This window comes from Mustela lutreola, chromosome 7 (assembly GCF_030435805.1).
Source record: "Mustela lutreola isolate mMusLut2 chromosome 7, mMusLut2.pri, whole genome shotgun sequence".
NCBI lineage: Eukaryota > Metazoa > Chordata > Mammalia > Carnivora > Mustelidae > Mustela > Mustela lutreola.
Window position 1 is genome coordinate 38,911,461 of NC_081296.1, and position 27,814 is coordinate 38,939,274.

The 27,814-nt window shown below is 45.9% G+C and overlaps 1 protein-coding gene across 1 annotated transcript; it reads left to right on the forward strand.

Annotated features, from left to right (window-relative positions):
* The first annotated feature begins 1,084 nt into the window (after positions 1 to 1,084).
* HEXA (hexosaminidase subunit alpha) lies at positions 1,085 to 27,566 on the forward strand. Its single transcript, XM_059180460.1, has 14 exons — positions 1,085 to 1,388; positions 17,459 to 17,551; positions 18,443 to 18,508; positions 20,117 to 20,163; positions 20,675 to 20,785; positions 21,695 to 21,796; positions 22,242 to 22,374; positions 23,002 to 23,182; positions 24,145 to 24,231; positions 24,497 to 24,569; positions 25,303 to 25,486; positions 25,691 to 25,781; positions 26,184 to 26,288; positions 27,324 to 27,566. Exons 1-14 carry the CDS (start codon positions 1,136 to 1,138, stop codon positions 27,385 to 27,387), a joined length of 1,590 nt encoding a protein of 529 aa, XP_059036443.1. The 5' UTR covers positions 1,085 to 1,135; the 3' UTR covers positions 27,388 to 27,566.
* The last annotated feature ends 248 nt before the right edge of the window (positions 27,567 to 27,814 follow it).

Below are 27,814 nucleotides of genomic sequence, written 5' to 3' on the forward strand. Positions count from 1 at the left end.
TGTTTTTCTTTCTTCTTCTTCTTCTTCTTTTTTTTTTTTTTTTTAACTTTTAATAGTTGTTCATTACTTTTCTGATTGATATACTGGTCAGAGAGAGGATAACTGGAATAATATCTTTGAACTATTCTCTCAACAAAAATCTCTGTATTTTCATTAGTAATTTTTATAATCTCTTTATTCAGAGTCCAGCTCCTTTATTTTGTAACTTAGGTAAATACTCCAAGGAGAGGAGTATCACATAAATCACAGAAAGAGGTGCCCTGCACGTGCTCAGTCCTGAAATCATACTTTGACCTACTGCTCCTGTATTAACACCTGTCCTTCTGGGTACCCACTATCTTCTGACTCTACAAATCCTCTTCCTTCCCCACTGCTGTAGTTCAAGCTCCCATTACTTTCCACCCCCAATAAACAAGGGTTCCCTAACTGGTTTATCCATCCAACTATTCGAAGTGAGGTTTGTAAAATGCAAGCCTTTGGGATGATTTTCACTAGCCCAGAGGATTGAAGTGCTGAAGAGGCCTGTCTTATTTCCGGGTATTCTCCGTCTTGCATCCAAAGTCTAAGCAATGTCTTAATGCTTGCAGTAAGTATGTACCCCAGTTCGAGGAGTTTTGTTTTGGGGGAGGGGGCTTGGGCGGTATATACTAAGAGATTATCAACCACGGAGGAAAGAGCCCACACCCGAGGCTGGACCTCGGATGCCTCCAGCTTGCTCTGAAAGTACAGATTTTTTCCAGTCATAAATACATCAGATTCTTGGGGTCTTGTGATCCCTCTCTAGCAGAACCAGTCGGACTACCCGATTCCAGCCCCCTCCGCCCCACGGCGCTTCCCATTAAAACCACCAGCGGTTTGCGTCCTCCCATTTTCCCGCTCCTCAAGCTCCCCGAGCCCGGGACGTCCTCTACCTCCCAGCTCGTTTGCCATTCAGGCTGGGACAATGCCTCTTCGCGCTCGCACGGCCGGGTGCGCCTCTCGGCCCGGGGGCCCGGAGGAGCACGGAGCGGGTCGTCCGGGGTCGCGGCCGAGGAGCCGGCCGGTCACGTGGCACGCCGGTAGTCACGCGGGCGCCGCTCAGCTGACCGGGGGCTCACGTGGCCCCGCCGGCCGGGAGCGGGGAGACCGGCGGGCCATGGCGGGCTCGGGGCTCTGGTTTTCGCTGCTGCTGGCGGCAGTGCTCGCCGGCCGGGCCGCGGCCCTGTGGCCCTGGCCCCAGTACATCCAGACCTCCGAGTCCCACTACGCCATCTTCCCGCACAACTTCCAGTTCCAGTACCACGTCAGCTCGGCTGCGCAACCGGGCTGCTCGGTCCTCGACGAGGCCTTCCAACGCTACCGCGACATCCTCTTCAGCTCCCACTCTTGGCAACCTCCTGAACCCACAAGTGAGTCGGACCTGCCCCACCTCGTTCCTGGCTCCGAGAGAGCCTGCCCGGGGGCACCTCCCCAAACCTCCTGAGACGCCCTTCTTTTGGCTTCTGCCCTACCCTGTCGTCTAGTCTCAACCCTCTGGTCTCCACCTCCTCCTGCGCCTTTTCCCCAGCTGCCATCTCTGATTCCCCCCGTCTAGCCCCCAGCTCCATTCTTTGCTTCACTGAGCTGACTTCTGGAGCCAGGATTTCTCCGGAATCCTGCCCCCCACCACCCCGCCCCCGGGCTCTGGTTCACTGAGAATGCCTACTACAGGACTGCAGTTCAATAAGGATATCAAATTGCTGAAAATACTGTGCCAGGAGACATCGAAGGTGATCCCTCTGACCGTGTTCAAGTGTCTGAGGGTCCTAGAATGAGGCCAGAGATTGGCAAGATAAGACATTAGCGATGACTTGACCTGTGCAAAATTACATGAAAGTGCCTGACACATGGCATGTCCAGTAAATGTGAGAGAAATCGGAGAAGATTTTGAGCAGCCACGTAAGGTGGGGTCGTGGATATAACTGGCCAAGACTGAAAGAGTATTCCAGGGAGGAAGAAAGGCTTTTGAGCAGAGCCACCGTGGTTGAGCTCAAAGTGCTTTGAGGGGGTATGTGATGAGGATGGGGCCTGGGGAGTGGGAAGGAATGAGGTTGGGCAGAAGTGTGGGATTGAAGTAAAATCAGGAGTGCTTTGAATATTGGTTTCATCTAAAACAGCAGGGGTGAGCAGTTTTCTTTTCTTTTTTAGTTTTTTAAAGGTTTTATTTATTTATTTGACAGAGAGAGAGAGAGAGAATGACAAGTAGGTAGAGAGGCAGGCAGAGAGGGGGTGGGGAGCAGGCTCCCTGCTGAGCAGAGAGCCTGATGCAGGGCTTGATCCCAGGACACTGAGATCATGATCTGAGCCAAAGGCAGAGGCTTAACCCACTGAGCCACCTAGGTGCCCCGGTGAGCAGTTTTCTTTAAGGCAGTTGCTGAAAATTGTGTTTGAGGATTATTTCATAGCAAATTGGTAGGAAAGATCGAGCAACACAAAGGAATAAAGTTCTACTTTCTGGGCTTAAAATTGAGAGGTTTTTTCCCACACTATTTTGGAATCTGGTTCCCTGAATATGATGTATAGGTTGTTGAGGGGGAAGCCGTATTTATTACTGGTCATATGGTAATATCATCTCATACTGTGTTTCAGGTGTGATTAAGTTACTTTCACAAATGTTCTCATTTGATTTATAGAATTAAAGGCATTTCAGGGGCACCTGAGGGGCTCAGTGGGTTAAAGCCTCTACCTTTGGCTCAGGTCATGATCCCAGGGTCCTGGGATTCAGCCCCGAATCGGGCTCTTTGCTCAGCGTCCCCCCGTCCCCCCCGCCCCCCGCCTACTTGTGATCTCTGTCAAATAAATAAACTCTTTTTTTTAAAAAAATGCATTTCATTAAACAGATGGTACTTAGAGCATGATAGATAATTTAGGGAAAGAAAAAGAGTCTCAGCATCAGGGTAGTTCTTAACTGGCAAGATCCATTAGGCCAGGGAGGATAAAAGGCCTGCTATTGTGTGTCACAGATCACATATTTCTATGAATCCTTTATGACAAGCAATGCCTTAGACAAGATTGGCACTCAGAATGTGTTTATTTTGGTACAGAAAGGTTAGGGCCTGGCTTGTGCAGAAAGGAAAAAAAGATCTGTCATCTAATTGGTATGTGCCTATTCCAGTGCTGGGTATTCTGGAGGTTACAAAAAAAAAGCACGCTCAAAAGTAAGATGTAGGGCACCTAGATGCAGTTGGTTAAGTGTCTGACTCTTGGTTTTGGCTCAGGTAATGATATCAGGATCCTAAGATCGAGCCCCCCATTGGTCTCCACCTTCAGCGGCAAGTCTGCGTGAGATTCTTTCCCTCTCCATGCCCCTCCCGTTTATGCTCTATCTCTCTTTCTCTCTCTAAAATGAATAAATAGGGGTGCCTGGGTGGCTCAGTGGGTTGGGGCCTCTGCCTTCGGCTCAGGTCATGATCTCAGGTCCTGGGATTGAGCCCCGAATTGGGCTGTCTGCTTGGTGGGCAGCCTGCTTCCTCCTCTCTCTTTGCCTGCCTCTCTGCCTGCTTGCAATCTCTCTCTCTGTCGAATAAATAAATAAAATCTTTTAAATAAATAAATAAATCTTTAAAAAAAAAAGTAGGCTCAAGGTTGAAGTCCAGTTGAAGAAGTATGAAGCAAAAGGACACAACGTGTTATAAGATGCTTAAAAGATAATTAGAATGTTTGTTACTATGGTATAAATTAGGATAAGTCCTACAAATCTAAATTGTCATTACCTCCATTGCTATAGGTCTAGAGTGTAATGAAGAAAATAGAAATGGGGATGATATATGACAATGGTGTCCTAGTAAATTACCTAATGAAAGATTGAGAGACAGATAAAAAACCAAATAAGATGTTGATTTCAATTTGTTACCTTACTACGAATCAGTTTCTTATATTTGAAGGTTCTTAACCCATTAAGAGAGATAATGAAAACTGGTTTGGATCAACATTACCAAAGACACAGAAGTAAGTTCCTTCTCTATCGTTCTTCCTATGTAGCCTTCCCTTTGGAACATTCATCTCCTGGAAGGCTTCCAGATGACTTGAGCTGTAATCCTCTTCCTGCAAAAACAAGGATGAATCCCTGGAGGGAAAAGCAATGTTAGCACACCCCAAACCAGACTGTATTTCTCTATGGGGCTGATTTTAGTAAAGAAAACAACATATGCAATTTAAATCTTAGCTTTGAACAGCTTTCCATCTCCTCCTTCCACATAACTTCTTTGTAGGTTCTGGGCCAATGTTCTTCTTAATATAGCACAACTTCTGGTTTTGATCTGAACCTGGGATTCAGTGGAATCCATAATTCCCTGAAAAACAAACCTTATACTGAGGTGTGATTTGATTCTGAATTCACCTTCAAGGATTAGCTGTAGTCCACAATTGCTGAATGGTCTATGAAGGTGTTTAGTATTTGCTACCTGTCTTTGTCATTGAGAGGTGTTTCTGCCAACTGGAGGGTGTGTGTTGCATGTTGCATGTTGTTAAACCTGTTAAATGGAATTAGTTTAAGCTCTGGATACCTGAGTGAACCTAATTCTCTGTTTTGATTATTGAGCCACTTCTTGTTTATGAATCAAAGATCTGATCACTTGGGATAGCACCTCTCTAATGTTGCCCCAGATACTTTTCTGGGTGCCTGATGGAGTTGATAAAGCCCTAGTTTTTCAGGTAAAATGGATAAATCTGATTTTGCATTTGATTGAATTCTTTGCCTTTCTGAAACTAGTTGATTGAAGCCACAGTGGTTTTTAAAAGCCATAATAGTTTTTATTAAAGTTCACGTCCGTGGGGTGCCTGGGTGACGCAGAGGGTTAAGCCTCTGCCTTCGGCTCGGGTCCTGATCTCAGGGTCTTGGGATCGAGGCACACATCGGGCTCTCTGCTCTGCAGGGAGCCTGCTTCCTCCTCTCTCTCTGCCTGCCTCTCTGCCTACTTGTGATCTCTGTCTGTCAAATAAATAAATAAAATCTTAAAAAAAAAAAAAAAGTTCACGTCCAGTTGTGATAGTCACATGTCCCTATGAGTTGCTTAGGATGCCACTATCCCTGAATAGAATAACTCCTTTTATTTTAGAATGGAAAGAAGATTATTATATGAGTATCTGGCTCCTTCTGTAGCCATCATCAGTATTTGATTTGCTCATTCTCAGACATGAAACAAATGACTGATAAGTGGCACAGTTGATTACACTCTAAATCTCCTAAAATACCTCCTTTGACCATTCCTTCTATTACAATGCCTGGAACATAAGAGATACTTAATTATTTGTTGGATATATTAACTTAAAAGGTCTACTTTGTATAAAAAAAAGTCTCATGATTTTTGTCTATTTCTAAGAGCATCAAAAAGATGACTTGCAGGTTTCATTTAGAAATGATTGCCTTTCAGGCTTCAAATTTGGAATGTTTGTGAATTCCAGAGAAAGGAGGATCACTCTGTGCTGTGGTCCCAGCTCAAACTACTCTTATCTCATTACAAAATTGGAGATGCCTTGGGAGTGAATCTAGGGAATGTAGGAGGGAAACAGAAAAGGTTGGGCAGCTGGCAGAGGAGATGGAGCAATCCTGATTAGTGCTGCACTCTAATTGCATAGTGGCTCTGTCCCCTTAACCTTTTCCATGACAAGGACAGGTTATTCCTGTGAAGACTTTATTGCCACTGAATTTATTGCTTGAAAGCAAAAAGGAAGAAAACCGCTGAGGAAGAATGTTTTGTAGTAGAATTACTTTTTTTGGTGAAAGGGGTGTGTGGGGAATGGAGGGATACATAAGGAGGAGAAATATATGAATTTGGAAGGAGATGGGTTGCATGATAGTTGAATAATTGGGCTCCATTTTGAATCCCAAGGCCTGAACTAGCTTGGCTTCTAATCCTCAACCAACCTCTTTGCCCACAACCTTATTTTCTCTTTATCGTTAATACTTTCCCAGTAGCCCGGGATAGTACAGAGCCCAAGCAGCTCAACTTGGTCAGGATGTATGTAAGTATCCCGGGCCTGATTTATGAAAAACTCAAGTCTTACTTTCTAGAGCTGTTGTCACTCCCCCTGCCTTGGATATTCTGCTTGAAAACCTAAACAGTAGAGGGCTCTGGGTCTAGAACAAGATTTATTTAGGAGTCAGCCAGAGAATGTTTATTAATCACTTGTTTAACTATGTGCCCTCAGGCTAATTTCCAAGTAGCTGCTGCTTTATTTTTTTTAATCTGTCTCCATTTCAAGCATTTCTGAAGATAACAGGGAGATAGGGATGACTGTCTTTACAATCTTTGAAGAAAGGAAGAAATAGGTGATTTTAAATTAAAGCAATAAAAATGAAGTCTGAGCCACAGAGCTGCCCTTCCTCCCGTCTCCTTCTGTCTCACTTCCTCATTTCCAAACAGAAGAGCCAAGCAAGGCATTGCAGGTTTTTTGCCAGTTGGTACTTGGTTTTTGTTTTTTAGTAGCACATGTGAGCTATTTTTTCTTACAGCTACAAGGTTTTTTGCTGGGGCACACTGTCAATTTCTTAGCCTCTTTGAGGCTTAAACCGAAATCCTTTTCCTGTGGATTACATTTACTGCCCAGCCAATACTACTTTCAGAAATTAAAGAGGTTACTTTAATATTTCTGCATCTTCCTAAATTTCCTCTGCTGTCACTGGAAATAATTTATAAGGAGAGAAACAATGTGCATCAACAACAGGGTCAGCCAGTTGGATTAGGAGTTGTCGCCCACCTTTGTGGAGCCATTGGCAAGGAGGACAGTTGAAGAGAGGAGGTTGGATCTGTAGAGGTGATAAAGTTTTAAGTGTGAAGGGTTTTCTGTGATCTTCCTCAAGGTTTATAGATCTATAATGCATCGTAATAGAGAAATGGATTTGCGTTTCTTCTCAATTCCTGACTATAATGAATAAGACCCATTACTGTGTCACCTTCTCTCTTTCATTTCTTTTGCTTGTTTTAAGCTTTTGTTATTGCTTAAGCTTCCTTAGTGTTGCACTCAGCCCTGATCTCTAGCCGGTAGTGGTGTGCTGTTAATGTCCGCTTCTTGAAGGTGATTGGGCTTGGGTAAGGTGTAGAGCTCTTTCCTGTGGAAATGTATGCTCAGATGCAGGAAGTTTGGTTGCTTATCATCTTGGGTGCCAGTAGCCTCCCCTTCTTTTGCAAACCTTTGGGAGCAAGAAAGATGGCTTACCAGGTACACTGTGTCTTAGTGTAAAAGTTTAACTTTTGTCTTATTTGATCTTGTCCTGGTAGTAACTAGTACTAAGATCCCACATTAGTGGCTTTGGTCTTTAGTCTAGGTCCACAGCCCTAGTCGGAGGCAAATTTAGAGTTCTAAATTTGTCCCTTTTATATGTTGGAGTCTCAGCCTATTTGCCATACAGGGTGTCATCACATAGTAGTAGAGCCTTCAGGCTCCTATGTGCAGCTCATGAAAAGCCTTCAGAGAAGCTGTTCCAATGGTGTGGTTATCCCACAAGGCACCCCAACTCTGGGCTCCTCCAGCCAAGTGGCAAAACTGACTTCTTAAGAGAAAGGAAGTAGAAGGTGGAAGAAAACTAGCATTTATTGAGTGTCTGGCACTTGCTGTATATTATGCCCTTTAATCTTTGTTTTTAAAGATTTTATTCATTTATTTGACAGACAGCTTACAAGCAGGAAGCGAGGCAGGCGGTGGTAAAGGGGAAGCAGGCTCCCTGCTTAGCAGAGAGCCCAGCTATGGGGCTCAATCCCAGGACCCTGAGATCATGACCTGAACCGAAGGCAGAGGTTTAACCCACTGAGCCACCCAGGCGTCCCTGTGCCCTTTAATCTTTATAATAGCTCTATGAGGTTGGTGTTATCCCCATCCTTCAGAACTGAGACTCACAAAGGCTGCATAACATGTGCAGGGTTTCACAGCTAGTAGTTGTGGAGTAGAAATTCCAGTCAGATCTGTTTGTCTACAAAGATTTAGCTCTTTTCAACATGCAACCTTAGGGCAATCTACTACTTTTAAATATTTTCATCAAGCATTATACCAATTGATGTTTTGGAAAACTCCTGGCCTTTGGTAGGAGTAAGCCCTGATCACACTTGAGTGTTAATTGCCACAGTTAGTACCTTGTAGCATCTAACTGCTTGATCATTAGCACTCAAGAATGTTTTGATTCTGGCCCATCATTATCAAATTCCATATTGTTTCTGGCCAACTTCCTTCTTTCCGTCCATCCTCAGTACAAGTAGTATCTATTAGGCAACTATAATTTATCAGTAGCACTTCTCCAAGAATATTAATTGAACTGTCCTTGTCCTTCAGAGGTGGGAATACAGACATACAATAAAGTATCAGTACAGTGATTATTACTGATAAGTGTTGGTGTGAAGCAGAGGGCACGTTCTGAGAAGGCTTCCATAAAGAGCTGTCCAGTCATATTTCAAAGTAGGAGTTGGTGGAGATGCAGACAGTAATCCATATGGAAAGAACTGCATGTGGGAAAAGCCTTCAGGAAAGAAGCCTTCATGTCATGTATTTAAGAAACTCAGTGCCACTGTGGTTGAAGCACACAGATGTAGGGTGGTTCAGCAGGTTAGCTATATAGTACAGAAGCTTGCGAGAATGAGCTGGAACACCTCCAGGGGACGAGAAGGTCCAAAAGGTGACCATGGGAGGGTGTTAAGGTGTTGTTGGATAACTGCTAAGCTAGAATGTGGGTTAGTTCTTCCTCTTGGGTGTTGAAATCACCTAGGATCAAAGCCAACCTTAGAATGGAGAGGAAGACTGGGGACCAGGATCCAAAGTCTTGAGTAATAAAGACATGACCAGGATATTGTAGAGTGTTGGTGATAAGGCGAGGCTCGAGATTATACAATTAAATGTCATTAGCCACAGAAAAGAGGTGTTTGTTTGTTTGTTTTCACTTGATGGTAGAGGCTAGATATCCTAGAAGCAGCTGAAAAGGAGCTGTCTCTCAGAGCAAGTCATAGGGAAAATAATGTTCCTGGCGAGAGTCAGTTCTCAGTTGAGGAGGAAGTAGAAGAGACTGAGGATGTTGGTAGTTCAATAACAGGATTCCAGAGGCTTGTGGGGGTGGGTGATGTGTAGTCCAGGTGGCTTGGTGGAGTAGGAGAAACAACATTTATAGGAATGGGAGTGTGGGTCCAGAACAGAAATGTGCAGAGGCGTCAGTATACTGGGCAACATGACAAAAGATGATAGCAGTGTGACATGGTAGGTCCTCCTGACTATAAGATTGCCATGAAAATGAGCAAGCTTCATATACATGGGAGAATTTAATATATGGTAAAGGAAACATTTCTAATCAAAAGTGCAAAGTTGCTTAGTCAGTAAATATGTAGGGATGACTGGTTCTCCATTTGGGAGAAAATAGAATTAAATCTATGTCTCATATCAAACACAAAAGTAAATTCTAGGTGGTTTAAAGATCTAAAGATAAAGGCCATGCCATAAAACTATTAGAAGTATATATAAGGAACTGTTTATATGGTCCCAGAGGCATAGGAGGTCTTTCTAAGCAAGCAGATAGAAGAAACCATGAAGGAAAAGATGAACAAATCTGACTACATAAAAGTCAAAGCAAGAGAACCATAAGGTTAAAAAAAATAAGGATAAAATGGGGGAATTATTTGCGGTCTTAAAATTGACAGGCTAGGGGCACCTGGGTAGCTCATTTGGTTAAGCATCTGCCTTTGACTCAGGTCCTGATCCCAGGGTCCTGGAATCGAGCCCTGCATCAGGCTTCCTGCTTCAATGGAGAGCCTGCTTCTCCCTCTCCCTCTGCCTGCCACTCTGCCTACTTGTGCTCTCTCTCTGTCAAATTAAAAACAAAAACAAAAACCAGTCAAAATCTAAAAAGAGCTCTGTAAATCAGTAAAAAAAAAAAAATCTTTAAAAAGGTGCAAAGAGTATGGCCAGTAAAGGGGTGCCTGGGTGGCTCAGTCGGTTAAGTGCCCGATTCTTGATTTTGGCTCAGATCATGATCTCATGGTCATGAGATTGAGCCCTGAGTTGGGCTCTATGCTGGGAGTTAAGCCTGCTTAAGATTTTCTTTCTCTGTGCTCCTCCTTACCCTGCTGGCTCCCCCTGTCTTTCAAAAACAAAATACATATGTGTGTGTGTGTGTCTGTGTGTGTATACACACACATATACGGCCAGTAAATGTGAAGTGATTTTCAAATTCAGTTATTACATTTAAAGTACGGATCAAAACAATGGTATATTTCTTTATCAAGCTAGCACAGATGAAAAAGAATTGAGACAGTCTAGTTTTGGAAGGATGTGGAGGAATGGGCTCATGTGTGTTGGTTCAGATATAAATCAGTTTTGTACTTTTGTTCAAATATAACAATGTGGAAGAGTAATTTAGCAGTGTCAAAACCAAAATTTTCCTGTCTTTGTCCTAGCATTTCTACCTCTAGGGTTTTTCCTACAGAAATCTCTCAACCAATGCATATATATATATATATATATACCACACACACACACACATATATAAAATGGTGACTAGAGCATTGCTTATAATATCAAAAACTTAGAAGCATTCTACAATGTCCACAAAGAGGAGAGAAACTAGGACTTTCCACTTTTTAAAGTATATTTCAAAAATGGAATTCTATTTAGGATTTATAAATAAAGATGTAGATCTATATATAGACATTAAAAGATCTGCAAATCATTTGGTAAGTGGGGAAAAAGTTGCAAACTATTACATATTAGGATCTCATTTTTGCTTTAAATCTCATTTTGCTTTAAAAACAAATCTGTGTATTTAGAAAAAAAAATTGAAAGACTGTGCAAAATGTTAACTTATCTTTTTGGGATCCAGAATCACTGGGAGGTGCTCTCTCATGGTGGGAAGAAAGGAAGAGAACAGATTAAGTTTCAAAAGTAGGGGGAAATGAGAAAACTTTTAACTTTAGCATTTACAAAGAAAATGGAAGGGAGAACATTCAGGATTCATTCATGGGCTGGATAGATTGTATTTCTGAGTGGATATTAGTAGTGTCTAGAGGGTGAAAAGTCTTGGGACTTGTGGGAGGAGGCACTATGGTCCAGACTGAATTCAGCAGCACTGGGGGGGCCTCCAGGCTCGGGGGCAGCTGGGTTCTCAGACTCCTACTTAACAGGGATAAGAAGTTTTGACAGGAGTGGCCTTGCTTCTTCCCCTAGCCACAACAGTGTACTTTTGCACTGACTGCTTCCCAGGCTTGGAGTATCTTTCCCTATTGGTAGCCTGGCAAACACCCATCTCGGGGTTCAAGGTTCTGCTCAGAGACCCTCTCCAAGGTGAAGCATCCCTTCCTTTCTCCGGGTAGCTATAGTATCCACCCCAGCCCTAATCACACTGCTTTGTAATTATTGTTTGTGTTTGTCTCTCCTACTGGACTATGAGCTCCTCAAGGGCAGGGACTGGACTTGTTTCTGTTTTGAACTGCCCCAGCACCTAGCACAGTTTCAGATGTACAGTAAATGTTAAGTTTATCCTAGCTAGAATGAAGAATGAGTGGTAAATGAATGATGTCTAGGGCTTTCGTTAGACTGAATAAGGGGAGAGAGAGCCTGGATGTGACAGAGATAAAGGTGGGCGGGAGAGGGGAAAAATGTGAGTGTGGAGAATCGACAAGGCCTAGGAGAGTACCGGACACAAAGGGGCAAGGTACACCTGAAAGAGCAGGGAGGTGCCTAGGCTGGGTTGACTTTTCTTGTGTCTACTCCAGAAGCCAAACCAAATGCCACTTTATAACCAAAATGAGGGTTTTCTCCATGTCACTAAAATCCTCTGAATTAAACACATTGATATGATGGAAATATTTTGGTTCAGGGAGGAGCAGTTTGGGTGCAAGGAGAAGCTCTTGTGCACTGAGGTAAAGACATAGTTTCTGGGTCCCCTGATGCAGGAATGAGCGCTCCCTTCCAGGGAGTAGAAACACCCAAATCTTTGGATTAATGGTTCTTCAGAGCAGTGTCTGAAAAGGCATTTTCTGTATGCCTGGGTGTCTTCTTACCATTCCCCATCCTAGTCCCAGGACTTAACAAATACTAGGTTTGGGCGTATAAAAGTTATCTCTCCATTAACTACTTGCCATTTATGCCTAATTATCATGTAGCACAATCATTATGCATACATAGCATTAAATGTGCATTTTTTAATTCTAGCATCATTCATTTTTTCAGCAAACATTTATTGAATGACTACCGTGTGTCAGGCACTGGAAATACAAAGGCCCTGAGATTGGCCCCTGCTGTTGAGGAACTTACAGCCTCGGTGAGGAGATAGACAAATAAACAGCATATATTAAGATAAGTGTTACCAAAAAATGTATGTATACGTTGTTTCATGATCTCGTAGGAAGGTCTCTTAGGAAAGGGTGGGGGAATGATAGAAAAGTCTTATAAAAGGAAGAATCAGAACCGTTTCATAATTAGGTGAGATTTGGAGGCAACGCAAAGTTTGCTTCCCTTGGAGGAAACAATATGTGTAAAGGAAAGTATGGAGAAAACGTGGCATTTTCAGGATTCTGTAAAGAGTTCATTGTGTTACCGTGAGAATTCCTGCTTAGGAGCAGAGAAAAGATCTCATATTAAAAGATCACAGAGAATGGTAGATTGAAATGGGATGTATATGGAGGCAGAGAGAACTGGGAGATTTTTTAGTCATTCAGGTGAGAAATTACGAGAGGATGATTTAAGGCATTGACTCATTGGGGGTGGGAAGGTGGTCAAGATTTTGAGATAACAAGGATTTTGTTATAACTGGACTTATTTGGGTCTTTCTTTTTTAGTGTTGTAATCTCAGTGCTTAACACGGGGCTTGACACATAGTGGACCATTGGTAAATATTATGGGTACATGAATTTTTAATCTACTCAGATGAGAGAAGAAAGAGGTTTCTGGTCTGGATAAATCAATAGATGGTACAGATCAAACAGAGAGAAGATCAGCCAGGAAGAGGAATGAAGAGTTAGTTGAACTTAGTATTTAAGATTTGAAGGGCTTTTAAGCTACCTGAGTGTTGTCCTATGAGCCTAGAATCCCAGAGGAAGAGTTGGCATGGAAAGGTAGATTTGAGAATCATCAATCAACTGTGGGGTAGATGACATCGTCCAAGGAGAGTATAAAGGAAGAGAAAAAAAGAAGCCTGAAATCTTCGGAGAACACTAGCATGTAGGGGCTGGTGAAGGAAGGGGAGAATGAGGAAGCATATTCAAGGAGCTTGAAGGAAAACCAAGGGAGAGCCATGTTCCCTAAGCTAAGGGAGTTTAGGGATATCTGATGCTGCCAAGAGGTCCCCTAAGAAGTGAGTGGCCACCAGAATATTACCTCTGGGACAGCAGAGAATTTTGTCTGTTTTGATCACTGCTGTGTCTCCAGCACTTAGAACAGCCTGGCACATAGTAAGCACTCAGTAAATAACTGTTGAATGAATGAATGAAGAATGAAGTGAAAAGGGTCCCTTGAGTTTAATTATAGAACCTCAGGACCTTGGTGAAGGCATCTGCAGATGAGTGGAGGAAAAAGAAGTCATGTTGTAGTGGACTAAGGAGTAGATAGGATGTCAGAAGTGGCTACCAGGAGAGGGCTGAGGTTGGCCAACTCCATGAGCACTTGTGTGCCAGGCACTGACTAAGCCCTTTACGTGTACTGACTCAATCTTCCCAGCAGTCCAGTAAGGTAGGTACTAATCACAATCCCCATTTTTCAGAAGGAAACCACAGCACAGAAAGAAAATCATTTGTCCAGGGCCCCATAGCGGGAAAGTGTTGGAACTAAGATTTGAATCCGGTTTTGTCTGGCTTTGGAGTGCAACACCTAGCTGCTTAGGCTGCATTTCCTCTGGAGTTTCTTTGGGACCAGAAAGCAAGGAAAAGTCTGTTGGAGATGACATGGAGTTGAAACCAGGAAGACTTGCAAATATTTGAATGCTGGTGGGAAAGAATCAGTAGAAAGAAATAATTTGAAGATTTGGGGGGAAATCTGGATCTCTCCTCAGACGAGATCCAGAGGACAGGTTAAAGGAAACCCTTTCCACCAGGATAGGAGGCACAGATAAAGACTAGACATGTGTTGCAGATGTTTCTGTATGGGAAGAGAGGGGAGGTAGAGATGGATGGGAGTGCTCTTCTGATTGTCTGCTGAGAGGAAGGGCAGTGGTGATCGGGTTACAGACTTGAAGAAAGTGGCTCAAACTTGAAGTAACTGGTGCAGAGAAGAAAAGAAAGCAATGGTGGAGACGGAGATGTTCAGGTAGCACCAAGGGCCCGGCCAGGATGAGAGACCATGATATTACAGCAGCCCAGTTCTGCTGTCACATGATTTTCTCTCTTCCCTCCAGTAGGATGCAGTAGCCAGAGTCAGTGCACAGAAGGCAGACATTACTTGATCCACTGGGTACAGCAGCAGAAGAAAAGAACAGGTTGCTGGGAGTACTGGCTAGACTGTGTTTGAGGGGATGGATCAGCACACGTAGGCCAGCAGGAAGGGAAGTGAAAATAGGAGAGAACTGAGAATAGCAGAGTAATGGAAAGGTCACAGCACTGGCATCTGGAGAAAGTACAACAGCAGGACTGTGGTAGAAAAAGAGTTTCAGGTGTTCCATGTCCAGAGCTGGGCTGTCTTGGAGGCTAAATGATGCAGAAAGGAGAGGGGTGCCAAAGGTAACTAATTTTTTTGTTGTAAACACTTTGTACTGTTTGACTTTTTCCCCCCTTCTTAAATTTAGAAGGTGCAGACTTTTCAGTGAACCAGAGGAGAGGAGCAGGGGTATGTGAAAGCACGGGATGAGGGAGCAGTAGAGTCAGGAAGTCATGGTCATGGACTGAGACCTTGGAGCATACTATCTGTGTGTGGAGTCACAGAGTAGAAACTCTGTGGAGGAGTAGCCAGAATGTGGTCCTACCTTGCCATTGTTTGCTGGGGAGAAAATAAGAGCCCCGAGACTCATTCAGTTTAGCAGCAGCAGAACCCAAACCACCCTTTCCTGATTGCCCAAGTCAGTGCTCTGTTTGCCATGGTTCTTTCTGAGCACTTGAGGTTTCAGAGTTTCCTGTTGTGCCAGCTGGGCTCCTTGTGAGTGTGCCCAAGCTTCCCACACATCAGTCCTTCCCAGTGCAGAGCATGTGGTTGCGTGTAGAGGAAGGTGGCCTGTCCCCAGCCTCTTCCTGCTTGCTTCAGGGTAGCAACTTGGACGTGGAAAACCACAGTGACGATACACTATTTACGTCCTTTTAAATGACCCAGTATCCCTCCTGTTTTGCTAGTTCCCACATTGCCACCTCCCCGAGACCGGCCCCCTCATGGCTCGTTTAAATAGCAGCCATGACTCTCTACCTCCTTTATCAGCCCCAACCCAAAATGAGTCATTGAGAACGCTTCCGGGAGACAGGGATTCTTCACCATAAGATTAGAGGCGGGGGGATGGAGAGATGAGCCCTCACTTAGGGCCATTGTTCTAGGGGAAAAAGTCCTTTTGTTTTTATTTTCATCAGATCTTGTAAGGAGTCTACAGCCCTCCCCACGGAAAAGACTCTGGATTTAGAGGATGGAGTGCAGGTGTGTTTTGGAAAATAAAAATACACTAGCAGCAACAACAGAAGTTAGAGGTTTTTTATGTTCCAGGCAGTAGTTGCAGGCAGTCACCAGGCTGGCGTTTAGCAGCCTCCAAATGTTATAAGGACAGTGACTGTGGCTGTTGCACAGGGATAGTTGTGATTTTTTCTCAGTTTTGCAGGCTGAGGTCCAGGGAATTCACGCTGAAGCTCAGGACTTTGCTGTCTTTTGGATAGCTGCCTGGCTAGATACACAGATTAGCTCTCCACATTTGATACTGGGGCTCTGTGATATGTGGGATTGGAGTGGGGGCAAGAGATGAGGGCATAGTTTAAGGAGGAATATTCTTTTATAGTTTTCTTTGCTTCTGCCTCTCAGTTAAGTCTTCCTTGGTCTTGGGGGTTTGTAGAGGTGGCCTGTCTTCTTGGGGAGCTTGGGAGAGCCCTACAGATTCTGCTTTGAGGGAAGTCCCTGCCCTGACAGTCCGGTTGTTCTCTGTTGTTGGAGATGGGTTTTCAGGGTATAGAATGGAGTTGTGAGTTGGCCTGGCACAGAGTAGACTCAGATTCTCTTCTCCCTGCAGGATTTAGGAAGGTATTAGTGTGGGATGCAGAGTATTTACAGGGAGGGGAAAGAATATGTTTTGCTCTTGATGATAGAAAAGGGCCCCTTATTGGCTTTCTTCCTGGTCAGCCGGAGAGCTGAGATGCAGCCCTGCAGTAGTGCTTGTGATGTTTGAGCAGGTTTTCTGGAAAAGGCTCAAGGCTTTTGCGCTACTTCTGCCCTAGAGATGGGTAACATTGGGGATCCAGTTTGATTCTGAATTCTCTCTCCCTGCCTTTCCCCAGGCCATCCTATCCCTGACTCTAGTTCCACAGGAAGTCATGGTTGTGGTGCCAGTGTGGGTGCATGTAGTTCCAGAAAAGGATAGAAAGAAGGAGTTCATTGAGGTCAAGCTTGGGGCGGTACAATCAGAACCACACAAAGAGGAACCATTAGGAGGATGGGAAGGGATGGTGCATTAGTATTTTGGCTTTGGTTTTGGCTCTTTGGGCTTTGGGGGGGCATGGTGGGGTGCATCTGAAGAACTATGCTAGATGTTGGCTCATACTGGGTGGCTTTCCACTGTTGGGCAGACGTCTGCCTCAGAGAGAGAACCTGTTTGGGAAGAGGGAAGGAAGCAGGATAGGATGGTGACCATGTACCTTTGCTGGGGCACCAGCTCGGTGATCCCAGGCCTCCTTTGCATAGGAGCTCCTCTGGTCATCTGCTTCATCTGCTTGTATCAGCTCCTGGGCTTTGACAACACTGGAATCCTTTCACTGGGAGCCCTCAAGAACAGTGCTGCTTCAGGCGACAGTCTGCAGTGAGAGGAGAGGTACACACATGGGAATGTAAAAGTACTCCCTTCGTCAAAAAAATGAGTTACAAAGACATGTTAAGACTAAACAGCGTGGTTATTCTGACATAATTGACATTCTGGTGTTGTGTAAGCTTCCTGTCAGTATCTTTCCTTTCACCCGGTATTGCAGCTTGCAAGTCAGCAGCTAGTCTGCCCACCACGCTTTGAGTAGAAATGCTGTCAAGCTGCCTCTAGTTTAGGAGCAGTTGTCGAGGTAATGGAATCATGCTGACTGTACCACACTAGAAATACAGAGCCCTGGTTACAAAGAGCTGTTGCCAGGTCATTGACACATGGGTCAGGGCAGGTTCTTGGGCAGAGAGGGGAGCACAACCAAAATGAAAGAGTTGAACAGGTGATGAGGCAGTGCCTGTGCCAAGGGTAAATGCCCTCCCCACGCTTGCCTCTTCCCACACAGCGTGCAAACAGAAGGGCCTAGAGCTAGGGACCTTCCTGTAGGATCTTGGTTTTGCCTATTGCTTCTGGTGGCAGGTCAGCCACACTGAGTTTACCCTGTCCTTCCAGGAAAACAGCATGCACCAGAGAAGAATTCATTGACTATCCTTGTGGTCATTCCTGGATGTAACCAGCTTCCTTCTTTGGAGTCGGTGGAGAACTGTAAGTACCACCCTGTTCCCTGTTGTAGAGAGCAAGCACTTGTCTGGAGCTCTAACTCTACTTGGCCTGGCCTAAGTTCCTGATGCTAGGCCTGCAGCCCTCCAGGACTGTGGAGACTCCAGGTCATCAAGGGCTGAGAACCAAAGATGGTGAATTTTTCATATGCATTCTAACCAGTGTCTGAAGGTGGTGTGGAATGTCACAGTGGCTTTTCATGGAGTCCCACAGAACACTTGCCTTCTGCACTGTGTATAATTTTGTTGCCATTTTAGGAGCTTGTACAATCTGGTGATTTTCTTTAAGAAACCCCACTCTGGGGAGAGAAGGAGTTTTGGGTCCTAAGGTTTTTGGACATAATGACTGAAATAAAGTCAGGTCATTAGCCCTATGATGCCTCCCGTCCTCCAGCAGTATCTAGGAACTTCTCAGTCTCCAAAGTGAACGTACAAGTCTTGGCCTCCTCCTCACATTCTTGGATGAGGTACCTGAATGAAGCCTGGAGACAAAGGGAAAGGAGGGTGATTACGAGGCTTTGGGAACACCGTAACCTGGATACACCCTCCAAGCATCCCTGTCTGACGCCTCATACTTTCAGCTAAGGGCTGGTGGGAACTCGTGTTTCAGGAGGGGTGGACTAACCACGGGGCAAGTGGTACTTTTCTTCTCTAGCCTGACCCTCCTTGTGTATTATCTTCTAAGGCCTATAGAGCCTCTGGGAGACCACCCTCCCACTGTGGCCCAAGGCCTAGCTGGCCTGCAGCTACTCTGCTCTGGGGATGTTTCCTCTTTGACCTTACTCTTGTTTTTTAATACAAGGATTTACACAGGACATGGGATCTGTAATCTGAGAGTAGAAGTCCTTAACCAATGGAGTCATTTCTGTCATTTCAGACACCCTGACCATAAATGATGATCACTGTTTCCTCCTCTCTGAGACCGTCTGGGGAGCTCTCCGAGGTAACATAGGGGCTGAAGTGGGAAGGCTGACCTCAGTGGGTTGGGAAGATAAGATTGAGGGTCCAGCACATACTGGAGGCTTTCTTTATGGAGACCGTTTGGAGTGTTTCACCATCTACCTGAAGGGAGTGTTCTCCTTACAGCTCTCTCTAGAAGTTGACAGGTGTCAGCCCATGCGATAGTGGCAGCAGCTGTCCTGGGCAGGTGCTCTGGGCAAGCCATGAAAGACCCTGCAGGCTGATGCCCAGTGTGCCAGCAGGGAACAGGCTGCTTGGGGCTCTGCCACAAACACTGCCCGTGAAGCTCTCATTAAACACATGTAATTGGAAAGTTTCTTCAAAAAGGAAAACTTGATCACAAGGAAAAGATAAATGTAAAAAAAAAAAAAAGAAGTAAATCATATAAGATACGTAGAACCGTAATATTCCAGGAGAAAATTGGGACTTTACTAGCTAACACATGATGGGCCTCTGCTCTTTCTCTTGGTTTACTGAAAAGGTATTTGGTCCTTAGATATAGATGTAGCCAAATACTTCTACTGCTTTTGCAAAGCCCCTGCTGGTGAATGAGGAGGGAAATTCTCACAGAATTTAAACCTTGTTTTGGTTCGTCTTTGTTCCCTTACCCCTTCTCTTCTCCTCTCCTGTGTTTTGGAGAAACTGGGAGCTGACTACCCTCTCTACTGTCTTAAACCTTTTGTGCAGGTGCTGTGATTAGGCAGGTTGGGGCAGGGGGAAATCCGGAACTCCAAAATTCTGGGTGTCAGAATCAGAGTTGAAAGAAGCCAAAACAATATAAGAGCAGTCTGCCTTGAAGTAGGTGCCAAGTGACCCCTAAGACCTCAGATTCTTTCATGCTGAATTTTTGGGACTCTGGAAATCCTTCTTCTGGGTTGTCAGAAGAGGGGCTCCAGCTGTCGAGAACATATAACACTCTGCACTCAGCATGCCTGCCTTTGCCAGAATCTAGGAGTTTGTGTCCAGGGGACTGGGGCAGTCCTTCTGGGGCAGCTGCTTCCTGTCTTATCTCAGCTCCCTATAGCTAGTTCCCTTCTCAAGAGGAAAGGTAGATGGTTCTTTGTCTTCTAGGTCCAGCTGTGAACCCAGGCTCCTTAGAAACTTAAGCTTGATTACTTTTTCACAGTTCAGTCTGGGATAATAGAAGGGGCAGAAGATTGAGGACCCCTTTGTCTCGGCTCCTTTAGCTCTTGATCTGTATTAATTTGGAAAGCCTGAACCCATGTGAGCTGGCTTGTTCCTGCATCTGTACTCATAAGCAGACATCTTGGCCTCTCTTAAGACTCTTGTCAGTTCAAGGCTTAGGAAATATGGATAAGAGGTATGTGGATTTTGAGGGTTAGTGTGTTCCTAGGAGAGGCACTAAAGCCCCTTACACTGCCACCTCCCAAAATCAAATGCAGAGTAAAAACAGATACTGGCTTTCTAGTATCCCCTTTGCATCTGTGTTGAGACTCATCAAGCCCATACTATATATCCACTTTTACCATATGCCCAAGCATCCTCCTCTGTCACGTTGGGATCCTTCCAGATGGGTGCATCCTTTTCCCATATTCTTAAGTCTTTACTTTGCCTCTCTACTTCCCCATAGGTCTGGAGACTTTTAGCCAGCTTGTTTGGAGATCTCCTGAGGGCACGGTGAGTGGGAGCCCCCCGAAAGGGTTCCTTTTTATATCTCTGGGGATTTGCTCCAAATGTTGAGTCCTGGAAATAACTTACTTTGTCTTAGAGTCCTGGAGGCTCAAGATGGCCCCAACAAGAATTAGAAGGAGACATGAGTGGAAACCAGTTTGGTAGATTCGGTCTCTTTGGAATCACTGTAATTTAGTTCTCTTGAGTCATTATTTTAATAATGACCTTGAGACCACACTGCTTTAAAGAAAATAAACAGATTAACAGTGAAAATCCAGAATGTGTAGGCTGAGTGGTATGTGGGATGGCTATACCTGGCTAGCATGGGACCGTTACCCTCTGATAGGTGCCTGTTTGCGGTCGCTGAGGTTAATATATGGGGCATTTGGGAGATAGTTGCTATGCAGAATAGTCATAGAGTGACTTTTGAAGGATCAGGGGACTTTTCCTTTTTCCCCTCTATCCCCATGGTGAGTTCCCTTCAAATCCTGATATGTTCAATGTTTGGTCCACACAGTTCTTTATCAACAAAACCGAGATTGAAGACTTTCCCCGCTTCCCTCACCGGGGCTTGTTGTTGGATACGTCTCGCCATTACCTGCCACTGACTAGCATCCTGGACACACTGGTACCCAGGCCTTAAGGCCATCTTCGCCCTTAGTGTTCTGGGGTGATGGGGCAAGGGGCAGACCAGTTGCCATATTCCTAAAGAGTTGCAAAGGGAATGTATGTAACTTTAAGAGTTCCTAGGGAAAATGGAAAAGACCCACTCTAAGACAAAAAATAGAAAAAAAAGGAGTGATTTAAATCTATCCCACTGGCTACCCTGGACCCATGTCCAGGTTATCTCCAGGAATGCAGAAGCTAGTTTGGGGAATTCGCTTCTTTGATCGAGCCAAGCTTATTTTAGTTTAGTTATGGACAAGGGCATAGGAAAGAGATGTTCAGAAGCCATAGCTCAGGATGTTCCTAACTATCTTAAGTTTGATGGGCAATCTTATCCTACAGTTGCTGATCCAACTCACGTGTCCACCTTTTCCCTTGTTCCTCTGGTGGAACCAAAGGAGGAGACACATCCATCAGTCTTGGCTTCTGAGATTTCTGGGTTATGGGGCTACTAAGTTCACCAGTCGACTTCACAGTTTGGATAAATTTTAGTCAGACAACCCAGAACAAAAGGCAGGAAGACATACTAGTCTTCAGGACATGGTGGTGCTTTTGGAAAACCACGGTACCACATAGTTGCAGCTGTCCTCTCAGTGTGGCTAAAACTCATCTCAAAAAGAGGAGGTAATGCCTCTGTCGGTATCTTCGGATATGCTCTGGGAGAATAAGAAATGTGCTAGGTCTTCCCTCTATAGCCAGGCGTTCTCTGAAGGGAAGATTTGATAGACCCTGTAAGCATTTATCAGGAAGCCGGTGCAGATTGAGGCTGTTGGGGTACGTGGAGCAGCCTGCCAGTTTGCCTGCCATCCCAAGTTTGAGGCTGAAACCGGAGAAGCAGTGATGGGTTCACAGTGTGTGCTGTGATCTACAGGACGTCATGGCGTACAATAAATTGAACGTGTTCCACTGGCATCTGGTCGATGACTCTTCTTTCCCATATGACAGCTTCACTTTTCCAGAGATCACCAGAAAGGTATGTCTCGGTTTCTCTAAGAACAAATTTGTGGGTCGATGTCTGAGCCTGGCTGTGGCCCTGCCGGCAAGGACACTGGCTCTCATCCTCACAGCCAGTTGGAGGGACACACTGACTTAGGGGAAGGGCACTGGATTTGGAACGGGAGACCTAAGTTTGAGTCCAAACTTTGCCATTAATTTAGTCTGACAGATAATCTCTCCTGGTCTCATTTTGTCTTTGTTTATATTCTGCTACCTGCCTTCCTTGTTGTCTCACTGGCATTATGAAAGGAATAGATGTGCTGGCTTACTGGAAACTATGATAAAGATCCTTGGAGATAGTCCCTGATACCAAGAGCTGAGGGTAGATTTCCTGATACGCAGGGAGTCGTGGAGGCATTCTGAGTATCTTCTCTGCTAGTCTTCAGGAAATGACATTGTTAAGGGTGTCTTGTGCCTTTCAGGGGTCCTACAATCCTGCCACCCATATCTACACAGCACAGGATGTGAAGGAGGTGATTGAATATGCACGCCTTCGGGGTATCCGTGTGTTGGCAGAGTTTGACACCCCTGGCCACACTCAGTCCTGGGGACCAGGTAAGAATAAAGTTAGATAGAAAGAGTCTGCTGATCTTCCTCATTGGGGCTTCAGGGCTTCGACTCATGGATGCGCTATGACCCAGCCTTGGTCCCTGGAAGAATGTTTTCCATCAACTCCTTCCACTGGGAATTTAGATAGGCAGAACTTACTTTGGACAAAGGAGGCCACTGCTTAGTATTAAGCTACAGGCACATTCTTCTCAGATGGTCTTGCCTTAATGATGTTCTTGCACACTGTGCCCTAGAGTGGAAGAAAGGTCTTGCCATTTGGCTGGATCAGGCAGTCTCTCTCTAAAGGCAGTGTGAGGAGAGCAGCCTTTGGGAACAAAGGTGACCCCCTGCTGGAAGCAGGTGGCAAGGGAAAGGGTGTGTGTGTGTTGATAGCTGTCTGGCGATAACCCAGTCCCTGTACCTGATTGTGGATATATTTTTCTTTCTTTGACTATGTCTAAAAGCTCATGATCACCAGCATTTTTGAGTACCAGATGGTCCCCATCTATGTACATGTAATGTTTATGAACATGATTATCTTACTTTGTGCAACTTAATGTCTTTAAGTATATGACTGTGTGGGGGTCTCTGTATTTGTGACACTTGTGTGGGATTGATTCTCTGTTGGCTTAGGTGTCCCTGGATTACTGACTCCTTGCTACTCTGGTTCTCATCCCTCTGGCACCTTTGGACCAGTGAATCCCATTCTCAACAGTACCTATGAATTCATGAGCACATTTTTCTTGGAGGTCAGCTCTGTCTTCCCGGATTTTTATCTTCACCTTGGAGGAGATGAGGTTGATTTCACCTGCTGGTATGATCCCTTTGATCTTCCCATCCCTGCCTGATGAACTGCTCACTCAGAATAGAGGTTAGCTCCCAAGAGGCTACCTATGTTATGTGCTCCTCAGGGGCTAACCTCTGAGAACAATCTGTCTTAGTCCAGATGGCCCAGGTCTTGGGCCTTTCCTCTTTCCACCTACATAGAGGCCCTCCTGGATTTTGGCAAGGCTGTGAATGTGAAACTGTTCCTTTCTCCTGTCATATCCTTGATAGACTTATGGAAGAACCAGGTTTGGGACCAAAATTGTCTTGGGAAAGTCCTGGAAGAAAGAAAAATAATCCCCACCTTTGTAAAAGAGTCTGGTTGAAAAGTCCAGACACAGATGAATTTGAGACTAACATATGAAAGTGTCCAGTCAATGAGGGTCCAAACCCACATATCTGCTTTGCTCAGAAGAGGTTGATGGGCTTCTCTAAGAAGTGCACACTAGAGCTGAATCTGGGGAAACAGGCTTTTCTGAGAAGTGGAGAGGGGGAAACATTTCAGGAAGAAACGTGAGCAAAATGTAAACGTTCTTGGGGGAGGGAGCCACAGCAGGAAACAGCAATACCTATATCCAGCTGAAATAAAGAATACATGAGAGCGGAAGAGCTGAATATGCCTGAGTTGGGCGTTAAACAGGGAAGCCAGAATCCAGTGTGCCAGAGCCTTAGAGCCAAATACAGTAGACCAGACAGGTTCATATATCTTCTTGTTGAGAGTTTAAACTGAAAGCTCTTGGGGTCCAGACTCATGCTTTCTCAGCCTGTGTCAGTGGCCCCATTCACATGGCTTTGTTCCCCCATACCTGCCATATTTGGGGCCTCTGAGATCTGAAGTTGAATGGTTTTTCAAGTGAAAAAAGAAATCATGGGAGGCCAGGTGACTAATCCCTAAGCTTTGGGCTTTGAGGATGTCGAAAGAATTAATCTTCATTTTCTCTTGGGATTCAGGAAGTCCAACCCGGATATCCAGGCCTTTATGAAGAAGCAAGGCTTTGGTAATGACTTCAAGCAGCTGGAGTCCTTCTACATCCAGACGTGAGGAAGGAAAGAGGGTGGGCAAGGTTTCTTGGGGTTACCTCCTATGCAGTCCTCCCTTTCCATACCAGGCCCAGGCCCTGCTTTACTGGGCCCTTGAAGGGGTATTTTGTCCTATCTTTTAAGCTTTGGAGTAGTCAGTTCCCAACTGGGAAAGATACTGCTCGATCACGAATGAGCCCCTAGGCAGCCTCCACCCCCAGAGCATTGGCACCAACAGCCTAGAACCTATTTGAGCTGAGCAGACCCTTTCTTTACTCTCCAGGCTGCTGAACATCGTCTCTGCCTATGGCAAGGGCTATGTGGTGTGGCAGGAGGTGTTTGATAATAATGTAAAGGTGAGCCAGGGGCAGAGAGAGAAGGAGCCACCTGCAGTGCTACCCTCTGGTCTCTGAGCCCTTCTCTGCCTCTGCACAGACTGGTCCTCCCTGGGTTTGCATTAGGCTTTAATATTCAGAGCACTGGGGGGCCATCTCTCCTTTCCCCTCCAGAAAGGTCACAGAGGTCTAAGCACTGGGAGAGTGTCAGAACATCTGTCTCTCTTCCATCACCACAAGCTATTCAAGAGTTATTTCTGCTGCCTGCTACTCAGGATTCCTGAGACTGGCATGCTGGGTTGATCTTTCTCTCTGACCATAGACTCGGGGTCCTCCAGGTTTGGGAGCAGGGCTACTTTCTCCTTCATCGTTGATCAGTTAGGTCCCAGTCTCTTGCCAAATGCAGGGGCTCTGCAGGAACTTTGTCTCATCCTCAGAAACATCTGGAGATTCTTGGACAGGGAACCTCTTGATGAGTCTCCTGTGCTACTACTTGTCTCCCTTAGCTCACAGCCAGTATTACTGTCTCAGTCCCGACAGGAAGGCTGCAGAAGGACTGGGGGTGGAGGCAGCAGGGAGGACTCCTAGGGCCTACAGGGTCCCCTGCACTGGGTTAGAAACCTAGGGGTTAGGAGTCACAGAGAAATACTTAGCTGCTTGAGAGCACAGTGGGCACATATCCCTTGGCCTGGGTTGTTTGCATAGCATATGGGCCAGAAATCTTCTCAGCCATGTGCTATTAATTTTGTGACAGGTTCGGCCAGATACAGTCATTCAGGTATGGCGAGAAGAGACACCAGTACATTATATGAAGGAGATGGAGCTCATCACCAAAGCTGGCTTCCGTGCCCTGCTCTCTGCCCCCTGGTACCTGAATCACATAACTTATGGCCCGGACTGGAGTGAGATCTACATGGTGGACCCCTTGGAATTTAAAGGTGAAAGCAGGGAGCTCTCCTGGCTGACCAGAGGAGGCTGGGCTGGTGCACAGAGTGGGAGACAGGAGGGCTGGGCTCGACCTTTCAGGTTAGTTGAGCTATGACCTATCTGAAGAGAGGGCTACTTTAGGAAAGTGTTTGAGGGGCAACCCTAGGGTTACCCCCCACCCCACCAGCAGCCTGTTGTTCCTTGTTTTCCCTTAGGTAGCCCTCAGCAAAAGGCTCTAGTGATTGGCGGAGAGGCCTGTATGTGGGGAGAGTATGTGGACAGCACAAATCTGGCCCCCAGACTCTGGTAAGGGTTTCCTGAGGACATGGGTGGTTGGGCTTGTGGGCACGGGTTCTCCCTGAGAGACTCACTCTTGTCCAGTCACCCGCAGACAAGTCCTTCCTCCCCAGCCTGAGAGAGAAGGAGCTGTAATTTTGAGAACACCTGCTGCTGCTGTCAGTAACAGTTCACGATGTGTTTACAACTTACTCTGGTTCCATATCTTTGGGAGAGGAGGAGAGTGGGACCGTGAGGCCCATCTTAATGAAGATGGAGCTGGTCCCTAGAAGTCGCTAGGAGCCCCCCGGCCAGGTTGTCACTCTGAATAACCTTGGCCCCGAGTCCAGGGTGCCTGAATAAGAAGCAGCAGCCTGTGAGTGTCCGGCTTCTTTGAAGAAAGCCAACCTGCGGCGTGACCCTTCCCACTAGGCCCAGAGGAGGGGCTGTTGCCGAGAGGCTGTGGAGCAATGAGTTGGTGACTAGCCTGGACTTCGCCTTTAAACGTTTGACGCGATTCCGCTGTGAGCTACTAAGGTAAGCAAGTAGGCCGTGTTGGGGCCTTCCCATAGTGGGTGGGCAGATGGGAGACCTACAGGGAAAAGAATAGCTAGTGCTTACAGAGGTTTACTTGGTGGCAGTTACTGCCCTTTATAGGCATTATTTTTTTGAATCTTAACCATAACTCTGGAAGGTAGGGAGTTTTACCCTCCCTTTAGAGATAGGCAGCTGAGGCACAGAGAAGTTAATGTAAAGCCCCAAGTCACTCAAAACCAGAATTTGATCCAAGCCAACTTCAGAGTCTCTGCTCTTAGCCATGGCCATGCCTTTATGGGCTCTGATGACAGCTGTGCTGCTGTTTGGGATGGACCTGTCTCAGATGGTCATTTCCCTGATGTATTCATTGACTAAGTCTTGAGGACCTGAAGGACTCAGCCTGGTACAGGGCTGAGAGCCAGCCATGGCAAGGTCTAGGCCTCAACTGTGTGTGATTCACTGGGCAACTTTGAGCTAGTTCTTTACCATTTCTAAGTACATAGCTCATTTGAATAATAGGCCATGCCCGGGGATCCACTATAGAGATTGGTCACATCCCGGAACTTGGGAGGCTAAACAGGATTTCATGGCCACACCCTGTGCATGAACAGGACAGCACAGTGGTCCCCCACCACCACTGCATTTGTAGCATTTGAGCCATTAAAGTGGGGTTCAGGGAGCCAAGAGCACTAGGCACCCCTTAGGCATCAGCTCTTTTCTAAAGGAACTGCATTACTTGGGACTCAAGTACAAAGACAGGCAGGATAGAAATAGGTGTCCCCGCCGCAAATTCCTGGATGTCCTTGTATCAGAATCACCTGTTCAGAATGCAGATTCTTGCCAACATGTGAGCCCAGGCCAAGTAGGAATCTCTGGAAATAAGATCCCTGAGTAATTCTTGTATACAGGGGCAGTTCGAGGTGTGCTGAAATAGGGGAAGGGGAGACTGTTGGTTGTGGTAGAGATGTTGTAGGGCCTTGGACTGACCCCATCTGAGTGGCTCATCACACCCTGTTTCTTCATGTCCTCTTGCAGGCGAGGTGTCCAAGCCCAGCCCCTCAATGTAGGCTACTGTGAACAGGAGTTTGAACAGACCTGAGCAAGCAGCCTGAGGCACTGAGGAGGGTGCTGGCCCTGGGTGAGTGGGAGTGGGGCCAGGCTTCCACTGCATCCCGGCCGGGGGACGGAGCCCCTTGCCCACGTGCCCCTGTGCATGGAGAGAAGGGGGCCAGTGTTGGCACTAGCATCTAATAAAGAGTGATGTGGCATTTTCCATAATGAACATGGATTGCTTGTGTAAGAGAAATGTGACTGGCCCTGGGGTAGGGAGCTGCCTGCACTGTCCTTCTGCTCCCGAGAGCAATAGGGTGCAGCCGCCCAGCCAGGCTGCTCACAGGCTGGGCAGCCAGTGTCTGCCCCTGGGGGAATCTTGTCAGTTGACTGCTGGGAATGAAACCCTGCGCAGCCTCCCCCACCCCCAACATGTGGTCTAAACACATACCCTCATGCTCAGTCTGCTCTCTTCC

Coding starts and splice junctions, on each gene's coding strand:
- HEXA (XM_059180460.1), top strand. CDS start 1,136: ATGGCGGGCTCGGGGCTCTGGTTTTCGCTGCTGCTGGCGGCAGTGCTC. Junction 23,183..24,144: donor GAGGTTGATTTCACCTGCTG/GTATGATCCCTT, acceptor CTTGGGATTCAG/GAAGTCCAACCCGGATATCC. Junction 24,232..24,496: donor GAGTCCTTCTACATCCAGAC/GTGAGGAAGGAA, acceptor TTTACTCTCCAG/GCTGCTGAACATCGTCTCTG.